Source organism: Thermobia domestica, chromosome 9, assembly GCF_964235325.1.
Source record: "Thermobia domestica chromosome 9, izTheDome1.hap1.1, whole genome shotgun sequence".
Lineage (NCBI taxonomy): Eukaryota > Metazoa > Arthropoda > Insecta > Zygentoma > Lepismatidae > Thermobia > Thermobia domestica.
The window spans coordinates 56,578,427-56,603,974 of NC_137462.1; the positions used below are offsets into that span (position 1 = coordinate 56,578,427).

Sequence of the window (25,548 nt, forward strand, 5' to 3'; positions counted from 1 at the left end):
TATTGAGCACCAAAGACATACTAATAGATCAAAGCTATAGAAAGGTATGGAATTAGTTTAGTCCATAGAAAATAAGTGCAGTCTGCTAGGAGAAAATATTCGTGAGATCCTCCACAGACGCGAGTTCATCACAAACTACGTCAAATCGATCGTCAAGCCCGGCCATTTCCTTTCGTGAAGTGTAAATTAAAAGATTTGGAAAGTGCTTGTCCGACTTGGGGAAAGTCGTTTTGCTGATGTGGTAGGAACAACCATTTGTGAGAGCGTGCCCTTATCAAGATTCTAGCCCGTCATCCAAGATTTAGAATGCTCAAGCGACGGTCAATATGGAAGAAAAATGTAAGTGGAAGACTTATTCGGTGCTTAACAACGGAGAAAATATGAATGTCGATCATTATTAGAATTTTCTGAACGAAGAATTTTGTTGAGACATTCATAGGAATATACGTAGTTAATATGACGCCCAAAAGGAAAGTTTAAGGAAAACCTTTTTTTTTTAATAATTAAAAAATGAAAGTAAATATAATATTGTTTACAAATGCTTTTTCGTTCTGTTCATTACGGTATGAAAACAGTGTAAAACACTTGTCCTTTTTTTTTTTTTTTTTTTTTTTTTGCGCCTTAAGTTGTCTTTATGGATATCTTGATACCAACAACGTAATTACATTTTTTAAAAAAAGATACCTTACTCTCTAGCAACACTAGGAGGCGGAACCTTAGGAAAACCACATCTCTTTTCCTCCTGCTTTTTCCCTTCCTTAGTGGCCCCACGTGGCGTAGTCGTTAACTCTCTCGCCTTTGGTGCAAGCCGTCCCAGGTTCGATTCCTGGTAGGGGCACTCGGTCGAAAAAGTATAACAGCTTTTTCAGGCCAGCCATCTTAAGTAACGTTTTCCTGGGTTTCCCTCATTCGCACCAGGCAAATGTCGAGATGGTACCTAACATACAGGTCTTAGGCCGTTTCCTTCCTTCTCTTTCATTGGATAGTGTGCTCTCGCCGAGGAACGAATTACTCACCAGCACTCACTGTCTCTGGTCTCGCGATCCCTTTCAGTGTTTGCTATTCCAGTGAATAAGTTCGCTTTTAGGAACAGAAAAGAATTTTACTATTCGACCGAAAGTGTTTAGAAGAAACACCAAAATAGAACATTGCACTTGAAGACAATAATGAAAGATATTTCAATTGCTATTTTGGGCTTTTTATACGTACCAATGGATACCCTTCAATCAATATTATGAATAGTATGTAGTATTTTGATTTACCTCATTTTGGCCAATTTCTGACTTCTCCCGCTTCTGACCACTGTTTCTCCCGCGCAATATAGAAATATTTTATGTAATATAGGTCATAGTTGGTTTTGTATCAACAAATAAATTTGCAGCTACTTTAAAAAAAAAAAAAAGAAAAAGAAAAAAACCTCGATGAAGATATGGTAACGTTTCATTCGGGAATTTTAAATTTATATCAACAAAATCATTATACTGGTATAGAATGTTTGCCTCTAAAAGCGCTGGTATGAAAATTAATTTAATTAAAAAGTGGCGATATGACATACCGGCGCATTTCGAGCACTGCCACTATTAATTCAGTGTCTAATAAAAACGGGTAGCGCCAAGTATAAGATTTATTGAAAGTCAGGGAAGGGGAAGGTAACAAGTTTTGTGGTATTATTTGAAACTGTTATGCTTTCCATTCTTGTGTTCCGGATTAGAAACTTAAGAAAAAGAGAGTACAAGAGAATCTTATGCAAAGTGATTTCTCAAGATCGGTTAAATGAATAAATTATACCCTTGTTGAATTATTCTTGTGTTTTGTATCTGTGACTATTCGCAGTTTGTTTCATTCAAACGAGATAGTATGTACGAGGACTTCATGTAAAAATTTAAGTGCGGACTTCGAAATAAAACGTTCGTTTGTTACGTGCTAAAATCAGTTTATTTTTCTACAGCGTCTCCTTTTAAATCGGTCCAGAGTCTTGACAAAATTTTTATGCCTTTCGAAAAAAAAATAAAATAAAAAATAAAAAGCAGGACTTCTCAAATGCTGCAAAATAGATGTTTGTGTCTAGTATAATATCATCAGACGCAAATCATCATCTACCAGCCAGGTCTTCAGATCCTGAAGAGTAAAAGGACAGATAGTGCGAAATCTAGAAAGCATAGTGAGTGAGGTAGCAGTTTATAGTGTAATTGGACAGTTTTGGTCTGGTAGTTGGAGCAGTATGTGACGGAACATTGTCATGATGAAGGAAATTTCTTTCTTCATTAAATGGGGCCGCCTTTTTATGATAGTTGTTTGTGGAAACAATCAAATAAGGACGCGCATAGTGCTGACCTATAATATTCAGCATTTTTCCACATTGTGAATGAAAACGATGCCATGGAAATAAGTAAAAGAAGTCCTAGCCGATGGAACAGTTTTCGCATTTTGATTTTTATTTTTTAAGTATATTCTTCTGCTGAGATGCACTACGTTTATTGTTCTTTGTTGTCTAGCTATTATTAGTATATCCATGTTTCATCAACAGTCACATAAGGGAAAACTTCATTTGGGTTGTGCTTGCACATGTCCAAATACTGTATGAAAATTTTCATGTGATTCAGCTTTTGATCAACAGTAAGCAATTACGGAATTCATCTTGCCGACAGCTTCCTCATATCTAAATATTCACGACGAATATTAAAAACACGTTCGACTGAGATATTTAGCATCTTAACTGTTTATCATACCGTTACCTAATCTGCTCGAAATAATAATCCCTTTGCACATATCACTAGCAGAAATTACGTAAGTACTACCTCAGTGATACCAGATTGTGACATTAATTACTGCGTATACAACACAGCTTACTCGAATATTTAAAACCTAATTGCATAGAAATTATTAGAGAGAAACTTACTAACTTTTTCTGAGAGGAACTTACTTACTATCGATCTAGGCTAGAATTTGCCACTCACATTAACTAAGTAATGATCATTTCTATTTGAAAAAGTTGCGTTACCAGTTCATTCCAAAAATTTAGTTTGTAAGATCTTAGATTAAGACATGCAATTTACGCAGCTTTCGACAACTTGTAAGGACAGTCGTATATGAGGCCTATTTGGACTACTTATTCGAAGGATATATATATATATATATATATATATATATATATATATATATATATATATATATATATATATATATATATATATATATAGTACTGGCACAATTATTATGGATTTTTGACAAAAACACAATTTTTCTACAAAAACGACATTTAACCCTTTTAAGTTTTTTTGGTCGTTTTCGACTGATATTGTAGTGTCTTAAAGATCCGATTAAAAGAGAACTAAGAATGCTATTTAGTTCCGTTTTTTTTTTAATTTTCCAAGAGAGGAGGCATTCAAGAAAGCCTTGTAAGGGTCTATACGCTTCCGAGCGTCAGAACATAGGGAGGTATGACGTCATCAATTTACAAATTCCCTTTTTTTACTGAGGTCTAACTTCAACATTTTTTGGTGAACTTCTCTTTAATCCTAGAATCCTATCATTTTCCATAAACAATCAGTGGATTCATTAGTTTTTACGAGAATTTTTTCGGATCTCTTCGTCAACACAGAAGGGGGGTTTAGAGGGACAAAAAGGTAAAAAAGGGATATTTTGACCAAAAATCTCACTTTCGCGATTCTTGCTCCGCTCGGCTACACGATAGAGACATTTGAGTGGTACTTTCTGAAAGCCTACTCTATGCTGAAGAGAACGACGTATGAATCATCATCCTACGATAATTAGGGACGTGTCAGGAAATTTTTGAAGTTTGTATAGTATCCTTGGGAAATTTCGGAAATATTCGCAGAACAGGAAAATATTTTTCCCGCCCTTAGTATTGAAGATAGGAGATTGGTATTTGGCACAAGTAACTAGTACCATAAGTAATATTTTGTAAAGTGATTTCCAGATCTCTATGTTAACCCAGGGCCACGACAGAGGGCCCCCAAATTGGGGAAAAAGGGATTTTTTCTGCAAAAATCCCTATTTTCCTCACTTGTAACTTCTTAGGAAAGTCCTAGGGACATGCGGGTGATACCATCTAAAAGCTTACTCTATTCTAAAGAGAACGACGTATGTATCATCATCCTATGATAATTAGGGACGTGTCAGGAAATTTTTGAAGTTTGTATAGTATCCTTGGGAAATTTCGGATTCTCAGAAGAGAAATTTTCCCCGTCTTTATTGTTGAAGATAGGAAAGTTGTATTTGGCACAAGTAATTAGTACACTACGTAGTATTTTTGAAAGTGATTTCCAGATCTCTATGTTTACCCAGGGCCGTACCAGACGGCCCCAAAACGGAAAAAAGAGATTTTTCAGCAAAAATCCCTATTTTACTCAATTTTTCCCTCCTTAGTTACGTCCGAGGGTCATGTGAGTAATACAATCTGGAAGCCTGCTCTATTCTGAAGAGAATGGTGTATGAATCGTGATCCTACGATAATTAGGGACGTGTCAAGAAATTTTTGAAATTTATATAGGGTATCCTGGGATATTCTGGGAATATTCGCAGAAGAGGAAAATATTTTTTCCGTCCTTAGTGCTGAAGATAAAAGATTGGTATTTGGCACAAGCAATTAGGACACTACGTAGTATTTTTGGAAGTGATTTCTGGATCTCTATGTGTACCCAGGGCCGCGCCAGAGGGTTCCAAACCGGAACAAAAAGGAATTTTTCAGCAAAAATCCCTATTTTCCTCAATGTTTCCCTTCTTAGGGACGTCCGAGGGACATTCGGGTGATACCATCTGAAAGGCTACTCCATTCCAAACAAAACGACGTATGAACCATAATTTTACGATCATTAGGGACGTGTCAGAATTTTTTTTTTAATTTGTAGGGTGCATTTTAGGGAATTTTCGGGCGTTTTTTTTATGCTCTCTCAACATGGGTAAAAAATTTTCCCGCCCTTACTATTCAAGACAGGAAATTTGAATTTGTCACAAGTAATTAGTACACTACGTAGTATTTTTCCAAATTTTGGGAGGTTTGTGCGCAGACCCGTTAGAGCCTTAGGGGGTCCCAAACTTTGAAGAAGTTCTTTTTTTGGCAAAAAATCCCGATTTTCCCTCAAGTAATTCTCTTCTGATATATCATAGGGACATGTAAGTGGTACCGTTTGAAAGACTGTTCCATTCTGAGAAAAACGAGGTATGAACCATGATCTTAGGGTAAATAGGGATGACACTGTCGCTGCTTATCTGAGACTCAAGAAAAAGGCCGAAAAAGGCAAGAATTTAAAAGAGTTAAGCAAACAAATAATAATGCAAATCAATTTTATTCACAAATAATGAGTACGCCAATAGTAAACAACTACTTTAATATTTAGTTCGTCCACCTTTGCATTAACAAGTTCTTTAACACGTCTGGGTGTTCCAGTGATCAACTTTCTGCACAATTCCCTGATTCTACCTGAATGAACCCATACTATGATAAGACGTTGTATGAGTTCTGTTTTGGTCGTTATGGGAACTTCATGTATTTCATCTTTCAATACAGACCATAAACTCTCAATCGGATTCATATCCGGGGAATTTCCAGGCCATGAGAGCACTTCTACACCATTTTCTTCAAATCAGGTCTTCACTGACCTTGTCGTGTGACACAGGGCAGAGTCCTATTGAAAAATTCAAGGTCTATCCGCAAACCAGTCTCTTGTTTGAGGTAGCAAACCTCTTTGCAGCACTTCTTTGTACTTATACTGGTCCATGGTGCCATCAACAATCTCCAAACGACTTGTTCCATGCACAGAAATGGCTCCCCAGACCATAACCTTGTGAGGGAATTTTACAGTCTTCTTTAAACATTCCGGTGTAAATTGCTCACCTGATCATCTTCGTATTCTCTGCACACGGTCGTCAAGCACTGCAATGGTAGACTCGTTAGAGAACACAACTTGCAACAATACAGAACAGAAAATGAGGCTTTGAACAGCTGAAGAAAGTGATGGAATCAATTGAATAACGAGTAGACTTAATGACGTGAAAGTCTGCAAGGCTTAAAATTGGAGAGTAAAGTTTAATATTTTGCATAATTTTAATCATTTGTGTTATTAACGTTTTTACATGAATGTTTTGAACTCTTTGCTTCTCCCATTGCTCAGTTGCCCAGCCAACGTGAGCCTCTGCCCAGGCCTTACAAGCCTATTTCATCTTGTCAGTAAGGCGAGTTTTTTTTCTAGGCCGATATGCTTTTAATCCACCTTCCAATAGTCTCTTATTTACTGTTCTGCGAGCAATGGTAATGCTCTCTGCTGCAAGTTGGTTGGAAATCATTCTGCAAGATGCTCTTCTGTTGTTAATTGCCATTTTAATTATTTTTCTGTCCATTCTCTGTGTTGTTTTCTTAGGTCTACCACATTTTCCAACCCTATTTGATGCCAAACTGTGGCCATATTCGAATTTCTTCTTGATATTACTGACGGTTTGAGTTGAAACTTTAAGATTCTTCGCTATTTCTTTCTGTTTTAAGGTGGTTTCTTTCAATAAAACACTAATCTGTCCAACCTTGCGAGGACTCAAATCACGAACTTTGCCCATGTCTGCTCAATTGCATAAACACATTAGAAAATAAAAATAAATAAATTAATTAAAAAAAAAACAGTTGGCATTAAACTTACATGCACAAATACACAGAACTAAAGTGATCACATTCAAATAACAGGCAGACAATGCAATAAACACACACTTTTCCGTGCAAATGCCAGACTATTACTGAGCTCTGTCCTGACAATGCAGTGATTGTGTCAGGGTTGTCAGACGTTTTCTCTGTGTATTGCCAGGGACTCCCATATAAGACTGTAAAACCCATTTAAAATAACTAATAAATATTTGTTTCGTACTGGTGTGGTGAAGTAAATAAGGTATTAGTTAATAAAATTGTTTGCAAGACATTTTTGCACAAAAGTTTTGTTTTTATCAAAAATCCATAATAATTGTGCCAGTACTGTATATATATATATATATATATATATTTAAAGTTTATTTCCTCTTTTGTCTGCTGTTTCTTTAGCAATCAAATGATCCAGTTAGCCTTATAATTAACCTCGTAAGTAACTTTCCTCTCTTTTAAAACGAAATGAAAATTAAATCTTTACGTTCTATGTCTTACGGTTATGCCGGTTAGGCTAAAGGAGACGGTGATGATGAAAAATGAATGAATGAAGAAAGTGGGAGGAAACGGGAGAACCATAAGAAAACCCATGCACACAGCGTTTGTCCACCACACAGCTCACTTGGCGCGAGCTGGGATCGAACCAAGGACTCCGTGCACGAGAGAGGGACTCTACCACCAATCCACCGCGGCCCTCCCTTTTAAAGGGTATCTGTTTTTGAAGATAAATCTACAAAATTATTTGCTTTTAACATGCAGTGTAGAGAGTACTGTAATGTCGTCTTTCGGCTTCTGAAGATGGACTTAATACAAAATGTGAACTATATCTTTTTATTATTATTGTCTTAATGTCGATTAACACTAGAAGCATCGCAAGGGTCATATTAACACCTTTGGAAAATGATTTTTCCTTATTTCGGAAAGTTTTGAACATATTTGCGTGAGTGTCATGACTTTTTATTTCAGTTACTTTTCACTTATTCGTAGACTTGAACACTCTTTTCGGTAATTAGATTTTTAAAGCTTAAATTCATTACAGGGGTCATGTTGACCCTTATAAATATAATCCCTTTCATTTCCATTGTTCACGAATTCTAATGTTTGCAGTTTTAGATAATTCGTAACTAGTTCTGTACCTTTCTCATATCATTATTATCTCAAAATTCAATGTACAAGGGTATCGTAAGGGTTTTAATTATCACCAGGAAGTTATTAAGATATGACAATGAAATTTTGTCAGTGTTGTGTTTGGTTTTTATATGCTAATGAAGTTAGCTCCTAATGATTGTCATTTTTTACAGGGTGTGCCAAAAGTGACCAAAGTTCAAGATGGATAAGATTGAGGCTAGCAGTGTGATAAAGTTCCTGCATTTGAAGGGTAATGATGCCAGACAAATTCATGACGACATGAAGGCTGTGTATGGCTATGGTTGTGCATATTCTAACGCCATTGTAAAGTGGAAAAGGAAATTCCAAACTGGTCATATGTCCCTCATAGACGACTCAAGACCTGGAAGATTATCCCTGCCGGACGACGTGGTCACTGTGAAGAAAGAGGAGTGTTTAATCCTCGAAGACAGAAGTGCAACCATTCAAACGATTGTGAATGAGAGTGGTCTCAGTTATGGTAGTGTATGGAAAACTATCCATGACGAACTTCACGTGTCTAGGGTATCTGTGCAATGGGTTCCTCGTTTGCTGACACCTTTTCAGAAGCAAGCACGACGTGACCTTTCCCGACAGATGTTGACGCTTATAGAAAACAATGAAGAGGATTTTTCGGACGTCTGGTAACCATGGATGAAACTTGGATATATCAGTATGATCCGGAGATCAAAATATATTTGTTTGGAATTATTATTCTTCAAATGCAGGAACTTTATCACACTGCAAGTCTCAATGTTATACATCTTTCAGTTTGGTCACTATCGGCACACCCTGTAAAAAATAAACAATCATTAATAGCTAATTTCGTGAACATTATGCACTTATGAACCAAACATAACACTGACAAAATTTCATTATCTTATCTTTCTGGTGATAATTAAAACTTGACTGTATTCCTTCCGTATCAAGTTATATGATCACGTTTTCGCCGAAACTTTCAGGTCAAACATGAATACATTTTACGGCAGAAAATGTTACGGTCGAACTACAGATAAGGGAAAATGACTGATGACGAATTTAGTGATACAAGTAATGTTTAATCAAACAATTATGGCAAAGGTATTGATGAATTACCGATAGAAGAATTTGTGTGTGTGTGTGTGTGTGTGCTGTGAAGAATCTACTTGCTGTTTCAGTAATAATGAAACCGTGACAAATGGAGTATAAGCGGAAAATTTGGAGACCGCAAGACATTAGACTGTTTTCACGTTGAACAAAGTTCGTGTGCATATGTTCGCAGAAGAGCTAAACATTAGAACGTGTTATCTAAGTCTCCGGGTCTAATTCAATACGTAGTTCGAAACACCTGCTTCTAGTAGGCGAATGTTTGACGGAACATAAAGAAATGCATAAAAGTCGATGTTGAATGACTTTAGGAAGACCCAAGTTTGTAAATTTCAGTTGAAGATTTAAACGATTTCATAGCTGCCTTAGGAGCTGCCTTACCCAATGCAACTTTCGCCATACACAGATCGTAAAAAGAATAAAGGCCTGTAAACTCTCCGTTCTTATATAACACACATATACACAGAAAAAAAAAATACACTAGGGTGAATCATGTTTCACCTCGAACGTAGTTAGGAGATTCTGCGATCTCCATATTCGCATATTGTGTCTCTTGTCCTTTCCAGACAAGTGGAATCTTGCTTCATCATTGAAAATGATTTTGGACGTCAAGTTATCATCATCTTCGAGTGATTGCTGGAGATCCGAACAGAATTGCAGTCGCTTTGGATGGTCTTCAGGTTTCTAATTTTTCACAAATTGCAGTTTATACGGATGAAAGTGCAAGCGTTTGCCTAACACCTTGCTAGCTGTGCCTCTTGGGATTTGTAGTTCTTAGCTAGCTCTACGCACAGAGTTCTTGGGGTTCCACAAAAGGTTTATCTCACGTGATCAACAACTTCCTGCATCACTGGTGGTCGGTCGGAATTCAATTTTCGTTTGTCATAGATGTTTTCTTCTACGAAATCATTGTACACTGCTGTTCACATAACTTGGAAACTCGTTCAGAGTCAGTCCCGGGTTCGATTCCTCGGGGCACTCGGTCGAAAAAGTGTAAAAAGCCTTTTCAGGCCAGCCATCATGAATGAGGTTTCCCTGGGTTTTCTTCATTCACAGCAGGCAAATACCGGGATGGTATCTAACTTATAGGCCCCAGGACGTTTCCTTCCTTTCCCAATCCTTTCTTCCTTCCCTTTTCCCGGATAATGTGCTCGCTGAGGGACGTCATCCCTCATACGTGACTGGCTAAATGGCCTTAGATGCCGAAAGCCCAGAAATCTAAATCCTAATCGTTCAGAGTCAGTAATTATCAGTTGCAGTCTTTTCGAAAAGAACGGTTGCCATAAGAAAAATTTCAGGACTTTTACGTTGAGATTCTCAACTTTCACTCACTCTTTCTTGATAAAAGGTAATGGAAATTAAAGAACCCAAGAAAATTAAGTGGGGTATCTATCTATTTTATCTATCATGAATTTCAAGTTGAATTTCAAACTTCACTCCTTTTGCATTTATATAGAAAAGTGACCACTTAAAAAATATCTTTGTGCCTTAACGTTTATCCACAGTAGAAAGTATTAATACAATCGTTATTTATTTCAAAATTATCGTAGTTTTCCTCGGAGTGCAAAGGGAATGGCTTTAGTTTCAGTTTGGTTACATTATAATTCTTCGTTTTTCACATTTCACAAATAAAAAACGCCTATACAAAATGACTTAAACAGAAAATATGTATAAAACATATGTTTGAGGACACGGGCCAGCGGTTAAACATACCTGCTCTTGAGATTTTGATTTCTCGCAAAATCGAGGAGACTGGATAAAACACTAAACACGACAATCTACAATGTATATTAGTGCCTCGTGAGCCTCGATGCTCAAACACCGCGTTAAAATTCGTGTTATCTAAATGCTGCAACAACATCCACTAATTACTACTGATACCACTCATAATTCAACTAGTGGTGGGCACAAAAAACGGTTTTTCGTTTTTATACCGAATATTAGGTTTCGGTTTTCTTCAAAACCGGTTCGTTTTCACCGAAACCGGTTATCGGGTTTATCCAAAACCGGTTCGTTTTTTTACCGGATTTTGTTTCGGTTTTTTCCAAAATTCGTTCTATTTCTGACCAGAATAGCGTTTCGTTGTTCTCCGGAAACCTAATCCGTTTCCACAGAAATAGTTTTGTTTTCCATAAGTTTTCACCGAAACCAGTTTCGATGAAAACCGAAACCGGTTTCGGTAAAAAACGAACCGGTTTTGTAGAAAACCGAAACCGGTTTCGTTGAAAAACCTAACCGGTGTTTGGAGACGGTTTCCAGTTTTTATAAAAACCGGTTTTGCCCATCCCTAATTTCAACAACACCAAATACAAACAATTACTACTACTAATAATAATAGTATGGAAATTAGTAATTGCTTTCTGTTGACGTTTTCTATTTGATATAATTTCTATTGGAACATTACTTCTTATCGTCCTAGTACAAGAGATATTTATTTACGTTCCATTGTTTGCCATTCACAAAGAGTCCAGTGATCGGGCTCCCGGGTTCAATTCCCGGTGGGAGAGCTTTGAAATTTTAAATGTCCTGGATATATCTGTTCATGTCCCTGTCGTTCAAGGTTATTGGAAATAACTATCAGACAAGTATAACCGAGTTGAAAAGAGAGACAAGTTACTGATATACTTACGGTGAATCATAAAAACAAAAGTCAAAAGTGGTCTGAGGCACCAGATTCCAGTTAAAAGAGCAGTGGCTTAAAGTTTCATGTACTTGCGTGTTTGTATGTCTTTCTTGTTTTTCAACTTAAATTTGAATTCTCTTGACTATTGTTTTTACATAACACTTTAGAATTTTACCATAACCGAGATCAGAGTGTTTCGTCGTTATTAAAACTTTGGAATCGTAAACTTGTGCAATTTGATAAATACACTTGATATCGAGTATTTTTCCCTCTTAACAGTGCAGTCTCAGAGTAATGGTTTAAGCATCGGTTTCGCAAATGTGGTCTTCGGTTTGATTCTCGCTGAGGTAATTAAGAAAATTATCATCATTTGCAATATCTGATGGATAAAAACATTAGAAATATTTAATTTCTTTCGGTCTTAGAGTTGAGACGACTTTCTTCACAGGAGAAATACTACCATGTCTACAAAATGGCATCATCCGTATGAACCTTGGTTCGTACTGTCTGAGAATGTAACGTGTTTAGCAAACAATTGATGAATACATAAGGCTTATTTTTGTATGGATGAAAAATGTGACTGATCAAAAACGTTATTGTTTCCTAGCAAATGTGGAATTGTTTCTAACTTTGTACTTCTTCTACTACTACTGTTATTGCTATAAATAATAATAATATTTTTATTCGCCTTTTCCAACACGTTCCATATGTCCGTTCAACAAAAATTTGTAAATCGGAACAATTCTTTACTATTTTCGTATGCATATTTTGTTAAAATATCAATATAATATAAATAGTCCAAATTATTTTATCCAAAGAAAGGGTGTTAGTATATATCGTGATAAAGACAACAAATCCTACTTAGTTTTTGTTAAGGCATCAGAAGTTTTTATTTTCATATCATCCAAGAGCTGGCCCCTTCTTCCCTTCTTTCTCCTTCTAGATACTAATCCTTGCAAATTATCCCTTACAAGGCAATTCATTCTTAGACAGTGTCCAAATCAATTTTTTTACTTTTCTGCTATGAAGTTCAATATTCTTCTCAGAACCTCTTTGTCTTATTTTCTCTTTCCAACTGATTTTTCATTCCTTCTCCATATCTACATCTCGAACATTGTAATAGATATAATTAAATTGTAGTAAAACATGTGTGAAAATTCAGTAATATGAGTATGACTGAATATAGCAGAGCCCGTTCTTTAGCCTCTTTTTCGAGAGGTGCCATTTATTAAATATGTCGTGATAACTGTTTGTATGAATATTTATCTCTTATTTCATTAATGATAATTACATTTACAATAGCAAATGGACACTTCGCTGTGGGCGTGTTTTCCCCTATTCTCACCCTTTCCCGTAACAAGCTATATCAAAACGAGACTGCCTGACTCGTATACCATACAATATTTAGAGCTTAACGAAACAGTGAATTTTGTTGTTCCGTTCCTTAGCACACAACCACCCCAGACAAGTAACATTTCGATTCTATAAGTTGTTTAGTAGAATTGTTTAATAACATATATACACTACTTGACTTTCTAGAATTCTTCAATTTCCATTACCTCTCTTCAAGAGAGTGAGTGAAAGTTGAGAATCTCAGCGTAAAAGACCTGGATTTTTTTTCTGGCAGCCGTTTTCGAAAAGACAACAACTGATAGTTACTGACTGAGTGTCGGATGATGAGTCTATATTCTTAACTGTTGTCTCAAACTTTCCATTCACACGTTACTCCACAGCAGGGATCTATTGTTTCTTATGTGTGGAAATTTCATACCCCTTTTCATTATCAAATTACCAAATATTTTAACAAGTCATATCGGATGATTATTTACGAAAAAAGGAAAAGGATACAAGTAAGTAAATTCTGTAAGTAAATTCCTGTATGTAAATTCTTCATAAATCTGGGAGCACAATTGTTTGTTTTACAGTAAGGGGGATATAGATATTCGTGGTAATAAAGAAAATAAAGTTTCCATTGCAGTGAGTGAACTTTATATATATATATATATATATATATATATATATATATATATACTAATTTGTCAGTATTGTATGATTATCAAATATGTTGCTGTAGAAATGTATTTTATCAGATACAGATACAAAATTAGTTCGATGTATAAATTTCTAATTACATGGTTACTTGCATGTATTTCAGTCGAAATTCACACCCATACAAGTGTCACTGATTAGTCTAGAGATTTTAAACCGAGAGAGCAATAAACAGTTTTAACACCAAATCATTAAATTTAACATTTACGTGTGTAACAAATCTTACACTTTTAATTATTTCGTCATATCTTCATGTTTAAAATAAAATTAACGAAACATCTAAGATCGAATTTCGAACCCTTAATCTTCAAGTTTCAGAAGTTCTTTATGAAGACTCAGTGCCTCCCCACGGTCGACTACCGGCGGCACATTAGGTATTGCAGTTAGTGCCTATATAAAGAACGGAAGGAAAATGCAATTCCCTCTACATAGATCTGCAGGAATTGTGATGGTTCTGGGCTCACGTTTTTGAACATAGTCTGAGGAGGTTTCCAAGTTTATGTGGACAGAAATGTACCACTTCAAACTTGACTTCTCCGAAGGTGGTTTCACATCAGATTTGCGCCTCAGCGCACGTTGCACAGACAATACTCTTTATTGAGTGAATTTCCAAAGCATATCAGCTGCGTTGTTGTTTGTCGAGCGCCATCTTGAATTTGCTGCCCTCTAACACAGTGAACAAAGAGTGAATATTAAAACCTGTAGGGAAGAAAAAAAAATAATGCATTTCCTGACACCTTATGTACAAAGATATTGCAAACAGTTTATATTTTAATTGAAATCATAGAATGTTTTTGTGGACACGCTATGTATCTAATGATAAATGAAATGTTATATGACTTCATCGTATATTATGTTGTAAACTGAATGTAGAAATTGTAATTTTGCAAGGTAATAGACAGGAATGAAAAAATTGGAAATCGTACCGCCATGCTGTTGAACGGTAAAATAACAAATATTATGTTCATAATTACGTGTTAGATTTCAATCGGTGTATTGCAAGTTTTCCACTTGCTCTTTCGAACAAGAATAGGAGAGATGATAGTGAACAAAGTTAAATTTTGTATTTCAACCGATTTAATTGTTTCATAGCTTATACACGGTGAAAAAGATATTTTTGATGTCTGTCCGCTAGTCTTCTACTATTCTGTTCATGCTTTGATAAGTTAACATTTCTAGATGACCAATTGTAAGACCTTCATGCGACTCTATAAAGTAGTTTTTCAACTTTCAGTTTTTTCTTCAAGAATGGGGATAATAATATACTGAAAAGTGATAACTGAAATTCTATTTATTCCAAAACAACTGTATTAATTTTATTTATTTTCAAAAACCATTTCTTTATATTGTTAGTATAACTGACGAAAACTACTAATATTGAAATGAGATTAGCTATTTTCTTATATTATTTCTAACAGCAATTAGTAAACAGTGTAGATTTTTTCAAATGTGTTAATGATTTCACGATTTTGTAGTGATTAATCGAGCACAAACATACCTGCGTCACCGTTTTAGGATATAGGATTAGGCAAGATGAGAATTCTGATCTCGCCTAAAATGGTATAAAAGATGGGATTGAACCAGTTTAGTATCTACTTAAACTACTGCGATAACGAAAAACTGAAAAATTAAATAAACAAACTTAAGAGAAAAATAACTGGCTTAAAGAACGCATTAAAAAGCAGTAAATATTGAAAACATTATCCAACTTCAACAGAAGAGCTAAAAAGTGGAAAATAATTAAAGCGCTAAAACGCAGTTAATAATAAAGCGCTTAAAAGCACAAATAATTCATTGCCGTTATACATAAAAAAAAATTGGAAGTCTGTACTAAGCCAAACAAATTGGTGACTTCTAAAATCTCCATCCAAGCTAATTTCATATTAGACATTAATTTGTTTGCCGGCTTTCAACAATTTCTATAGATAATAGTAATGAATTGTTTTGTGCTTTTTAGTGTTTTAATATTATCCACTTTTTGCGCTTTTTTTATTTTCTACTTTCTAGCACTTTTGTTGAAATCTGTTATTGTTGTCTTTTAAAAGAGTTTTTATAACCATATCTTTCTCCTGAATGATTCCCCCAAAAAATAGATCCCAAATGAAACAAGTTGAAAAGATGAATCAGTACGAATGTAAGAAGTCTACATTTAGTATTTTTTTTAAATAAATAAAATAAACACTTTGTATATATAATTTTCTCTTCTTACAAAATACAATGTAATTTTAAAACTATTGTCTTATTTATTATTGAGTGTATATTCTTTTTCAGAATTAAAGACAACATTCCAGAAATATGGTACTGGAGAAAAGTTTGTACTGTATGTGGAGAGAAGTTTAAAGAACCTAGATATTGGAAGAGGCATATGATTAAGAAGCATAATATGGAGGGATTTAAATGCCCACACTGTCCTAAGAGTTTCTATGAAAAGTATTATTTGAATCGACATTTGATTGTACATTCAGATACACGTACCAGAGACTTTGCATGCAAAATTTGTGACAAATCATTTTTGTCGGAGAATGTCCTAAATAGTCATATTCGGTATGTTCATAAAAAAGACGAAAATAGTGTGAAATGTGAAGTGTGTAATATAAAGATATTAAGGATCAGATTGAAACACCATATGGAAGAACATGAAGGGATTGCAAAGTATAGTTGCCCTAAATGTGACAGAAAATTCGCTTCAGGTAGAAAATTGGCTGATCATAAAATCCTTCACAACCGAAGTTTCTTTTCTTGCGAAGTTTGTGGGAAAGAGGTGAAAACACGATTTTTTTCACAACATATGAAGAACCACACTAAATCGAAAGAATGCAAAGAATGTGAAGTTTGTGGTGCAAAGCTGTCCAGCATTAATACTCTTAAACTTCATATGACAACCCACACAGGTGAACAGCCGTTTGTATGTGAGATCTGTGGTCGAAAGTTTGCTCGTGACTACAATCTGATAACACACCTAAAACTACACAAGGGAGTTCGTAAAATTGTGTGCGCTTTATGTGGAAAGAGATTTGCTCAAAAGTGGAATTTGCGAACACATATGAGGTCATGTCAGAAGAATTCTATTGTAGCAGTGACGTCATGATATATCTGAGCACGTTGGTAATCATGTTCGCGTTGAAACATTATAATTGTAAGATGTGATATGTATTTTTTTTTTTTTACATTTACTAGTAATAGCTATGTGCAAATCCCTTGTATGGAAAATTTAAAGAAGATTAATTTTATACTTTCGATTGTAATTCGCTGCTTGTTTTCTAAATAATAATAATTATTATGTATGAATTTACCAGTAAACAACGTTTGAGTTAATAAATTTACAAAGGAATCATACCTACTTTTTGTATTTGCTCTAGTATTGAATCATGTTCCTAACAAGTAAGTTAGAATCCTGATAAGTAACATAAAATCTTGTGAATTGAATTCACTACTGCAATAGAATTTAGTGTGTGAGAACCCAGTATCTAACCTGTGTGTACAGCCTACCATGCCAGCTGGTTAACTATAAGGAAGGGCCCTAGTTTCCATCCCTGTCAGCCACATATCTTATCTCTTCAATTATGTTCTTCCTACGATATTTTTGGAATCCAGTTTTACTATTATACAAGATGTCCCATAATGATGGGTAAAGCCCGGAGTTAATGGCGAAATAAAAGCCCGAAAATGACTGGCAAAATTGCAAAATAAACATCCAAAAATGGCAGGTAAAATGGCAAAATAAAATAAACAAGCTGTCACGAAGTTTGGGAAAAAAATATATACTAAAATATGTAAAAGCTACAAGAGGCTATAATTCGTTTACTAATCGTATAAAATGTTTCGTTTTGCACTTTGTACTTACCACTTAAAATTCTGGAAATTTGCTGAACCCGTGAAGGGACGTCTTCTAACAATTCATTCGCCATTCTTCAGTAGTAACAATGAAACTATAACTTAAAAGCACTATCACATATTGTTCACACGCGGTTACATTAGCACTAACATTCAAAGCAGGAAATACTAAAGTGAAGTCATTTTACACTACACTAGCAGTTCATTTTCACTTACGAAAGGTTTTTCATATTTTTATTCTGTGAAATTATTAACGTCTTTTTGAGATTTTGAAGGAATTCTTCTTAAGCAAACTTTGAGCAACTTTAATTGAAGACGTATCATTCTCATCAAAAGTATCAATGATTCTTTTGATGGGTTCAAAGTTGTTAGCATAATAGAGAACAGCTGTAATCCATGTACTCCATCTCGTTAAGACAGGCTGTGGTGGAAGCAGAAGTTCAGGGGCTAATTCGCGAAACGCACTTGTTCGCGAAGGAGCTTTCAGAAATACCTTTTTCACACTTGACACAAGAAGGTCAACGTTAGGAAAATGAGAACGAACTTCCTCTGCAATTCTATGTAGCGCGTGTGCCAGACAGGTGACATGCAGCATACGTGGGAATAGAACCTTAAGGGCTTTTGCTGCACTTTTCATGTATGCAGCTCCGTCTGTGACAAAAAAGAGGACCTAATCGTATTTTACACATTTTGGTCACAGAATACTCAGCGATTTTGTAAAAACCTGTGCAATTGCCGTGCCATTTAATTTTTCCAGAACTTCTGATGCAATCAAAAATGTTTGTGTGCCTTCTTCCCCTCCCAAAGTTCCAGTTACAACGTTGACAATGGAATGTCCTAGAATATTGGAAGTTTCATCAATTGAAATCCATAAATTTTTGTCAGCAACACTTTTACGGATATCGTCAATAGTTCTGCTGTACGCGCTATCAACGTAAGTATTTCTCAAAGATGATTCACTTGGAACTTTTTGTTTTGTGTATTTCTCGAGAAAGTTTCTAAAGGAAACATTTTCTAACTTCCATAAAGAAATGTACGCGTTAATCAGAGCTTCACACAGATCATTCGCAAAACTGCTAGTACGCGAAGCGGGATTCGGGACTGTTCCAAGAAGATTTTGAACCTTTTCACCAGCTGATTTGCATGTCCTTGTAGAATTGTGTTTTGCAGTGCTTATATGGTGTGTTACAAAATAACACTTTTCAGCGGAAACCACAGTTTCACATAACTTACAAAACAGTACAGAACCGTCTGTTGAAAACACAGTACGCCCACACTCACTCACAAATTTTTCCAACTTTTATTGCCTAGAAAGACCAACTTGTGGCATCTTAAGATACTGAAACGCCTATAAATACCAGTTCTGTATCACGCACGCCTAAGATTCACAATAACTGCCCACCTGGCTACTTCTTGAAAGTAAGCATCTTCGTTTGTCATTCCAAGAACTGAATACGCACTAGCATCCCCGCCCCTTGTCACATTCCAACGAAAGTAGACCAGTTATTATCAGACACCGAGATCGCTTGGCCAGATAAGAGCGACTCAGATCTGTGGTATGCTGTCATTCATGAGCAAATAAAGAGTAGTGTAAGAGAACCTGTGACAATGGCAACCAATTGCTTCTAAATAGTGAAATTGCACTTTTCCTGAAAATGTCATGAAAATTGCAATAATGGCACTTATGGCATTTTGCCATTAATTCCGGGCTTTAATTGATGGGGACACAATTTAAATACAAAAAATACATAGTGATGTAATAATAAGTTTTAATGCAAACGGTAGTGAAAACATATGTGACATACAGGAGTTTTGCACACTACATAAATTTTTCAAAATCAGGTTTTTAGGTAGCCGCCATTACAACGAGTACATGGTTGGCTTTGTTTTTAAGCTGCAGAATAGTGCAGTGAAGCGTGTCAACTGGAATGGCTGCCATTTTCATTCTCGTTTCTTCCTTTAGTGCATTAATTTACTACCCTTGTCTACTCGTGGTAGCATGAATTATTCGTGACTTAACGCGTCACACCAAAATGTTATTCCCCCAAAGCATATTGTGTGATACGATTAATATAAAAGTGTACTGTGATTGGTCTTTATTATTATTATTATTATTATTAAACAAATAAAAATGGAGTCCTGCATTTATAATAATTTGTTAAATGAATTTAAACTTTTTGCGGCAAATAAAGGTAATAGATTCAAGCCCCATGTATGAAGTTATTCTATGTAGAAAATACACTTTTCTATAACTATTGAAGTAGATAATTTTACTCACAGCTTCAATATGGTAGTTCGCGTGCGCAGTCTTGGCCGCCCCCACCATCACGCAATTCTTCGAAAACAATTTCAGTCGTTTGTATTTCGTTTGCTCCCATTTGCTCCGCAGTTCCTCAGTTTGCTCTCCTACTGATCCCGAAAAAATAGAAATTTAAAGTGTGTGTTTGGGGGGGGGGGGAGGAGAACAGCATCGTCCCAGGCCTCCATCCAATAGCAGAGAGGAACGGATGGTGACATTCGTTTGTACTTCGTTTGCTCCCATTTGCTCCGCAGTTTCTCAATTTGCTTCCCTTCCGTTCCCGAGAAAATGGAACTTTAAACTAAGGGGCCAGGAAAAGGTGGTCCCAGATCCTCGAATTAAAAACAGTCACAAAGAGGAACAGATGGTCGCATTCGTTTGTACCTTATTTGCTCCTATTTTCTCTGCAGTAGCTCCGTTTGCTACCTACCGTTCCCTAGAAAATAGAATATTAAAGTTGGGGGGGGCAGAACAATGTCGTCCCAACCCCCCAACAGACTAAAAATAATCGCTGAGGGGAACGGGTCGTGGCATTCGTTTGAACTTCGTTTCCCATTTGCTTCGCAGTTTCTCCCTTTGCTCCGCTACAGTTCCCGAGAAAATAGAAATTTAAAGTGAAGGGCCGGAACAACATGATCCCAGTCCTCCCACCCAATAGCAGAGAGGAACGAATGGTGATATTCGTTTGTACTTCGTTTGCTCCATTTGCTCCCCAGTTTCAACGTTTTTTTCCTCTACCGTTCCCGAGAAAATGGAACTTTAAACTGAGGGGACAGAAAATAGTGGTTCCAGACCCTCGATTTAAAAACAATCACAGAGAGGAACAGGTGGTCGAATTCGTTTGTACTTCGTTTGCTCCCAGCTGCCCCACAGTAGCTCCGTCTGCTCCCTTACCGTTCTTGAGAAAATGGAACATTAAAGTGGGGAGCTAGAACAACGTTGTCCCAGTCCCCACCCAACTAAAAATAATCGCTGAGGGAAACGGATGGGGGCATTCGATTGTACTTCGTTTGCTCTCATTTGTCCGCAGTTTCTACGTTTGCTCCCCTACCGTTCCAGAGAAAATAGAAATTTAAAGCTGGGGCCAGAACAACATGATTCCAGCCCAATCAATGGCAGGGAGGAAAGGATTGTGGCATTCGTTTGTAGTTCATTTGCTCCGCAGTTTCTACGTTTGCATCCTTACCGTTCCCGAGAAAATAGAACTTTAAACTCAGGGGCCAGAAAAAAGTAATCCCAGCCCCTCGAATTAAAAAAAAAAAAAAGCACAGAGAGGAACAGATGGTCGCATTCGTTTGTACATCGTTTGCTCTTATTTGCTCCGCAATTTGCCCGTTTGCTCTCCTATCGTTCGCGAGAAAATATAATTTTAAACTGGGGGAGCCAGAACAATTTGGTCGTAGCCCCCACCCAATGGCAGAGAGGAACGGATGGTGGCATTTGCTTCTACTTCATTTGCTCCCATTTGCTCCGCAGTTTCTCAATTAGCTCCCCTGCCGTTCCTTGGAAAATGGAACATTAACCCTATATTGCGCAATTTATTAATTGTTTCGAGAAAAAAATATTTAGATGTTTTTCTTACTGCATTCGCGTATCTAAAACGAACTAATAACAAATTTTGACTCTCACATTTACCATATGACGTCAGGAGGATTGTGTATTTGAATTAACATTGCGCAATTATGAACCTTATTTGTTTAATTTTTCATTGATATCCAATACAGAATTTCTTTTAGACGTTACAAACTTTTTTTAACACAGAGTATTGTGCAGATTTTCATAACATGCTTTAGTAAACAATATGTATTTTAAGGTATACTGAAACACAGTACATTTAATCTGAAATTACTAACATATCCTTCATGGATCACACCTGTTGTGTATGGAATGACAGTAAAAAGTTTTTCTTTAAAATCAGGGTATATATCGGTCACGAAAGTCACGAAATCAGAAAATGGTCATGAAAGTCACGAAATTTAGCTTTTGGGTCACGCTTTTTTTTAACTGTTCAAATGTAAGTACAGATTGGAAAATTTTGTTCTATAAAACGTCAAAGTTCACCACCAAAAACGTCTATGATCAGCTTTAGACGCTACCAAATCGCAAGCAAAGTACGTTTCTATCGCATGGATGAAAATTCGGCCTAATTCGCACCCAAAATTCGCCCTTGAAAATTTTAGGAAATTTTATGATTTGGTAAAGAAAAGGTCACGAAAAAGTCACGAAATTTCACTTTGGGATTTTAGTAGACACCCTGTAAAGTGAAACACAATGCCGTAAGACATGTTATTAGCAGCTTGGTGAATTCTGTAGGACGAACTCCAATACAATTTTGTCCTTGGTATACGAATAATGGACATGAATATTACGGTTCCTAAATATTTCTAACTTAGTTCCAAAGGTTTATTGGGATCCTTCTGGTTAGAATATAACATGCTTTCACGAACGATTAACTCCAGAATATCAGCACTAAAACATCCGAAAATATTCAATTGGAGATTTGACTTCATTTGGGGAAGATAAACACGATTTCTATTTTGGTGCCTGAAGAGGTGGATCATTTCTTGTTATTCTTTTCCATTGGAGCTGACGACTGGCAGCAGTTGTAGCCTGACTGGAATTGGCATTTACTGTTTCATCTGTAAGAAAATAAATAAATGAATAACGATTCAATCAATTTACTAATCTAAAAGTATCGATTTCAAGTAAATCAATGCAAAATACTTGAGTACAATAGTTTTGAACATATCTTCTGATCTATTTGAAGTTTCAGATTTAGGACGTCATTCTTCATTATCTGAATCTAGAACTCCTAAATTTTTATTGCTTACCTGGAGCTGCTCATCCTCACTGTCGTCAGGCGGTATGTACAACTGAACGAACCGTCTTTTCGAAAATATATTCTTGCTCATCTGTTAACGTAATATAAGCTTTTACAGTCTTCAGGAATCTTTATCGGGCAATACATCGGTAAATAATACAAAAGAGTAACAGAAAGGAAAGAGAGAGAAAAAGTGACAGAGGTTTTCAAAATAACACAAAATTGAAATCAATAGAGGAAGATGTCGGAAATGACGTTACGTTTAGTAATTTTTTTCGTGTTCAACTTCGGATTATTTTCATTCTTAAGTTGGTAACACTGAAAGCATACACTGCACGCAACAATGTTTTCCATGAGCCAATAAAAATTCCGACAAAGTTCAAAGAAAAGAAGGTCAGAAACCAACCTTTCAAACTTTCCTTTAGGCCTTTCCGAAGAAATGTTTGATTCTTAGTAAAAGAGGTTCGTAGTTGCTCAATTTTATTCAGAATATACAAACACATTTCGGACGATCAAATACAAAATGAAATTAGTATGATAAGTTACAAGCACTTAAAATAAACAACAGACATCTACCTTATAGAAAAATATTTTTTCAAAGAAAAATTTCCCTGTTTTCGACTCCTCTTGCTTCAAAAATAAACAAAGCAATGCATTCCACGTACCTATATCCGTCCGCGCAACACAAACTGCTGGAAAACTTCTTCCGAAAGAGGCGCAATTATGAGTGCTCATAACAGATGGCACGGCATAAAGGAAACCACCTGAAACGGGTGGCACCATCTACGGTATGACCGTCAAAGTATCACGCTCAACATGGTTTGTTAATTTGGATTAACACGGCGCAATATAGGGTTAAACTGGGAGTCCAGGAAAACGTAGTCCAGCACCTCGAATTGAAACTAATTTCAAAGAGGAACGGATGGCGAAATTCGTTTGTACTTGGTTTGCTTCGCGTTAGCTACGTTTACTCCCTTACCATTCCAGAGGAAATGGGACTTTAAAAGTGGAGACTAGAACAAAATTGTCCCAGCATCCCACTCAAATAAACATAATAGCGTATGGGAGCGGATGGTGGCACTATTCTGAACTTCGTTAGCTTCGATTTGCTTCGCAGTTGCTTGGGTTGCTTCCCTAGCGTTATCGAGTAAACAGAACTTAAACACGTGATTTCAGCCACCCTCCCAACTTATATAAGCGCAGAGGGGAGTGGATGTTAGTTATATCTCGTTTGCTCATATTTGCTCCACAATTGCTCTGAGTACTCGTCTAATTCGATTGTTGCTAGGAAAGTGGAATTTTGAACCAGTTGGTCTGGAAATGTTGATCCCAGTCCTCAACCTCCTAAAAATTGTAGTAAGAAATAATTCGTTGCGTGATTTGCCCGAATTACTCTGGAATTGTTTCACTTTCTTCCGTACTGTTCCCTGAAAAATGCTATTTGAAAGTGGGAGGTGGTACAACATTCACCCAAGCCCTGCGTTACTAAAATTAATCGTAGAGGAGAATAGAAGGTGGCGTTTCTTTGTACTGCCTTCGCTTCGATTTAGAGTAATTTCCTCTTTTTTCTGCCTTACAGTTCTCTAAAAAATACAATTTTAAATTTGGACTAGAAAAAGATATTCTCAGTCCTCCCCCTATCTCACTACATGTAGTTTCAGAGATAATAGAAGCCGGTGTTCGTTTTTGCTGCATATGCTCCGATTTGCTCGTATTATACAACTGTATACTACATACAGTTGTATGTAGTATAGTCTGTTATTTATATCTAATAGGCATCAGAGGAAGATTAAGAGAAAGTTTTAAGTCAATTGGTCAAGTATAAACAACAGGTGTGTCTGGAAAACATATACACAGGTGGGAGGGTAATTAAGTCAGGGCAGGTGGCCGAAAGATGACGCCCGGGGAAGTACGACCCAGGTGGTTTCCCATGCACACAAGGACTTTCACTTTTAGTATAAATATCTACGCTCTAAGATATCTCTTTCAGTTAGTGTCTGATGAAGACAAGTTGTCGAAACCGTTACACTGTAATTTAGTTTTAATAAGCAAGTGTATATACTCTGGTCAGAAGTGTTTATTATTTCATTAGTAACTTCTAACAAAATTTGTGAAAAATTTAAATGTTTCGGTCCACCGTTTTCCGTTATCACTTCGAAAGGTTTAAATGAGTAAAAATAGCTGCTTATACTCTAAAACACTGAAGATATATACCTTAACTATATATAAACTTTAATATATATGAGCATGTGTGTATGTGTATGCTTGTAAGCGTGAGAGAAAGAGGGAGAGGAGGAAGTGTTTAGGGGTGAAAGAATTCTCTCCCCAATTTGAAACCCTTGAAAGTAAATTCGATCCTTGATACCTCCCCCCCACACACACACGAACCTGGTTTAAGTCCATCAGAAAAAGAATAGGAGAATTTTGTGCCCGCCATTTTGTTCCCTAACTTTCTTTAAAAAAAATTAAGTGGAACAAATTATTTCAATTGGGATTTGACTCCAAAATATTGAAAAATACACTGCTAAAGCGGGCATTTTTCTGTAGGTTACGAATGTATTGTCCGCCATTTTGTATGCGTTCCCCCCGAAAAAAAAATCAGTCTGGAATCCTGAAAGAGATGTTACAGGAACCTATGTACCATAGCTCTGCGGTGGATGCCTCCACCTATTTCAATTCTTTAGAATCTTACGACAAAATAAAAATTAAGAGAAATGTACAATCTGGAAAATCAGTAGTTTTGAAAACACGTCAGTCTATAAAAACGGAAAATGGCGCTTTATGCATACGAATTACGATTCAATCATCTTGTTTTGCGCCATTTTGAAGATATTCAGAATTAAATAACAGTTTATAGAAATAAGTTTATTGTCTAAAGAAGTCGACATTTCATAGCGATCTTATCCTGATTTCTGCAAAGGGTTCTGCAAATTTATTAGCGTTTAGAAAAAACAGCTGTTACATTGCTGAACCAAACAGAAGACAATGATGATGATGATGAGGCACTGAGGAAGTTGTGAGGCGGATATTTGACGAAACAAAGGCAC

General features: G+C 36.2%; 1 protein-coding gene across 8 annotated transcripts in view; it reads left to right on the forward strand.

The window, feature by feature from the left end:
- The window catches only part of LOC145694672 (uncharacterized), a 176,380-nt gene that overhangs the window by 68,990 nt on the left and 81,842 nt on the right, over positions 1–25,548 (forward strand). For 3 of the 8 annotated variants that reach the window (XM_081771164.1, XM_081771159.1, XM_081771160.1), the window contains one exon: positions 15,819–16,883. The exons of 4 other annotated variants lie outside the window; for them this stretch is intronic. In XM_081771164.1, the coding sequence (XP_081627290.1) occupies positions 15,819–16,635 (817 nt within the window). In that variant the 3' untranslated portion in view covers positions 16,636–16,883. Of the gene's footprint in view, positions 1–15,818; positions 16,884–25,548 lie in introns of those variants that run through there. One more of the 8 variants, XR_014133040.1, reaches the window with a different exon arrangement.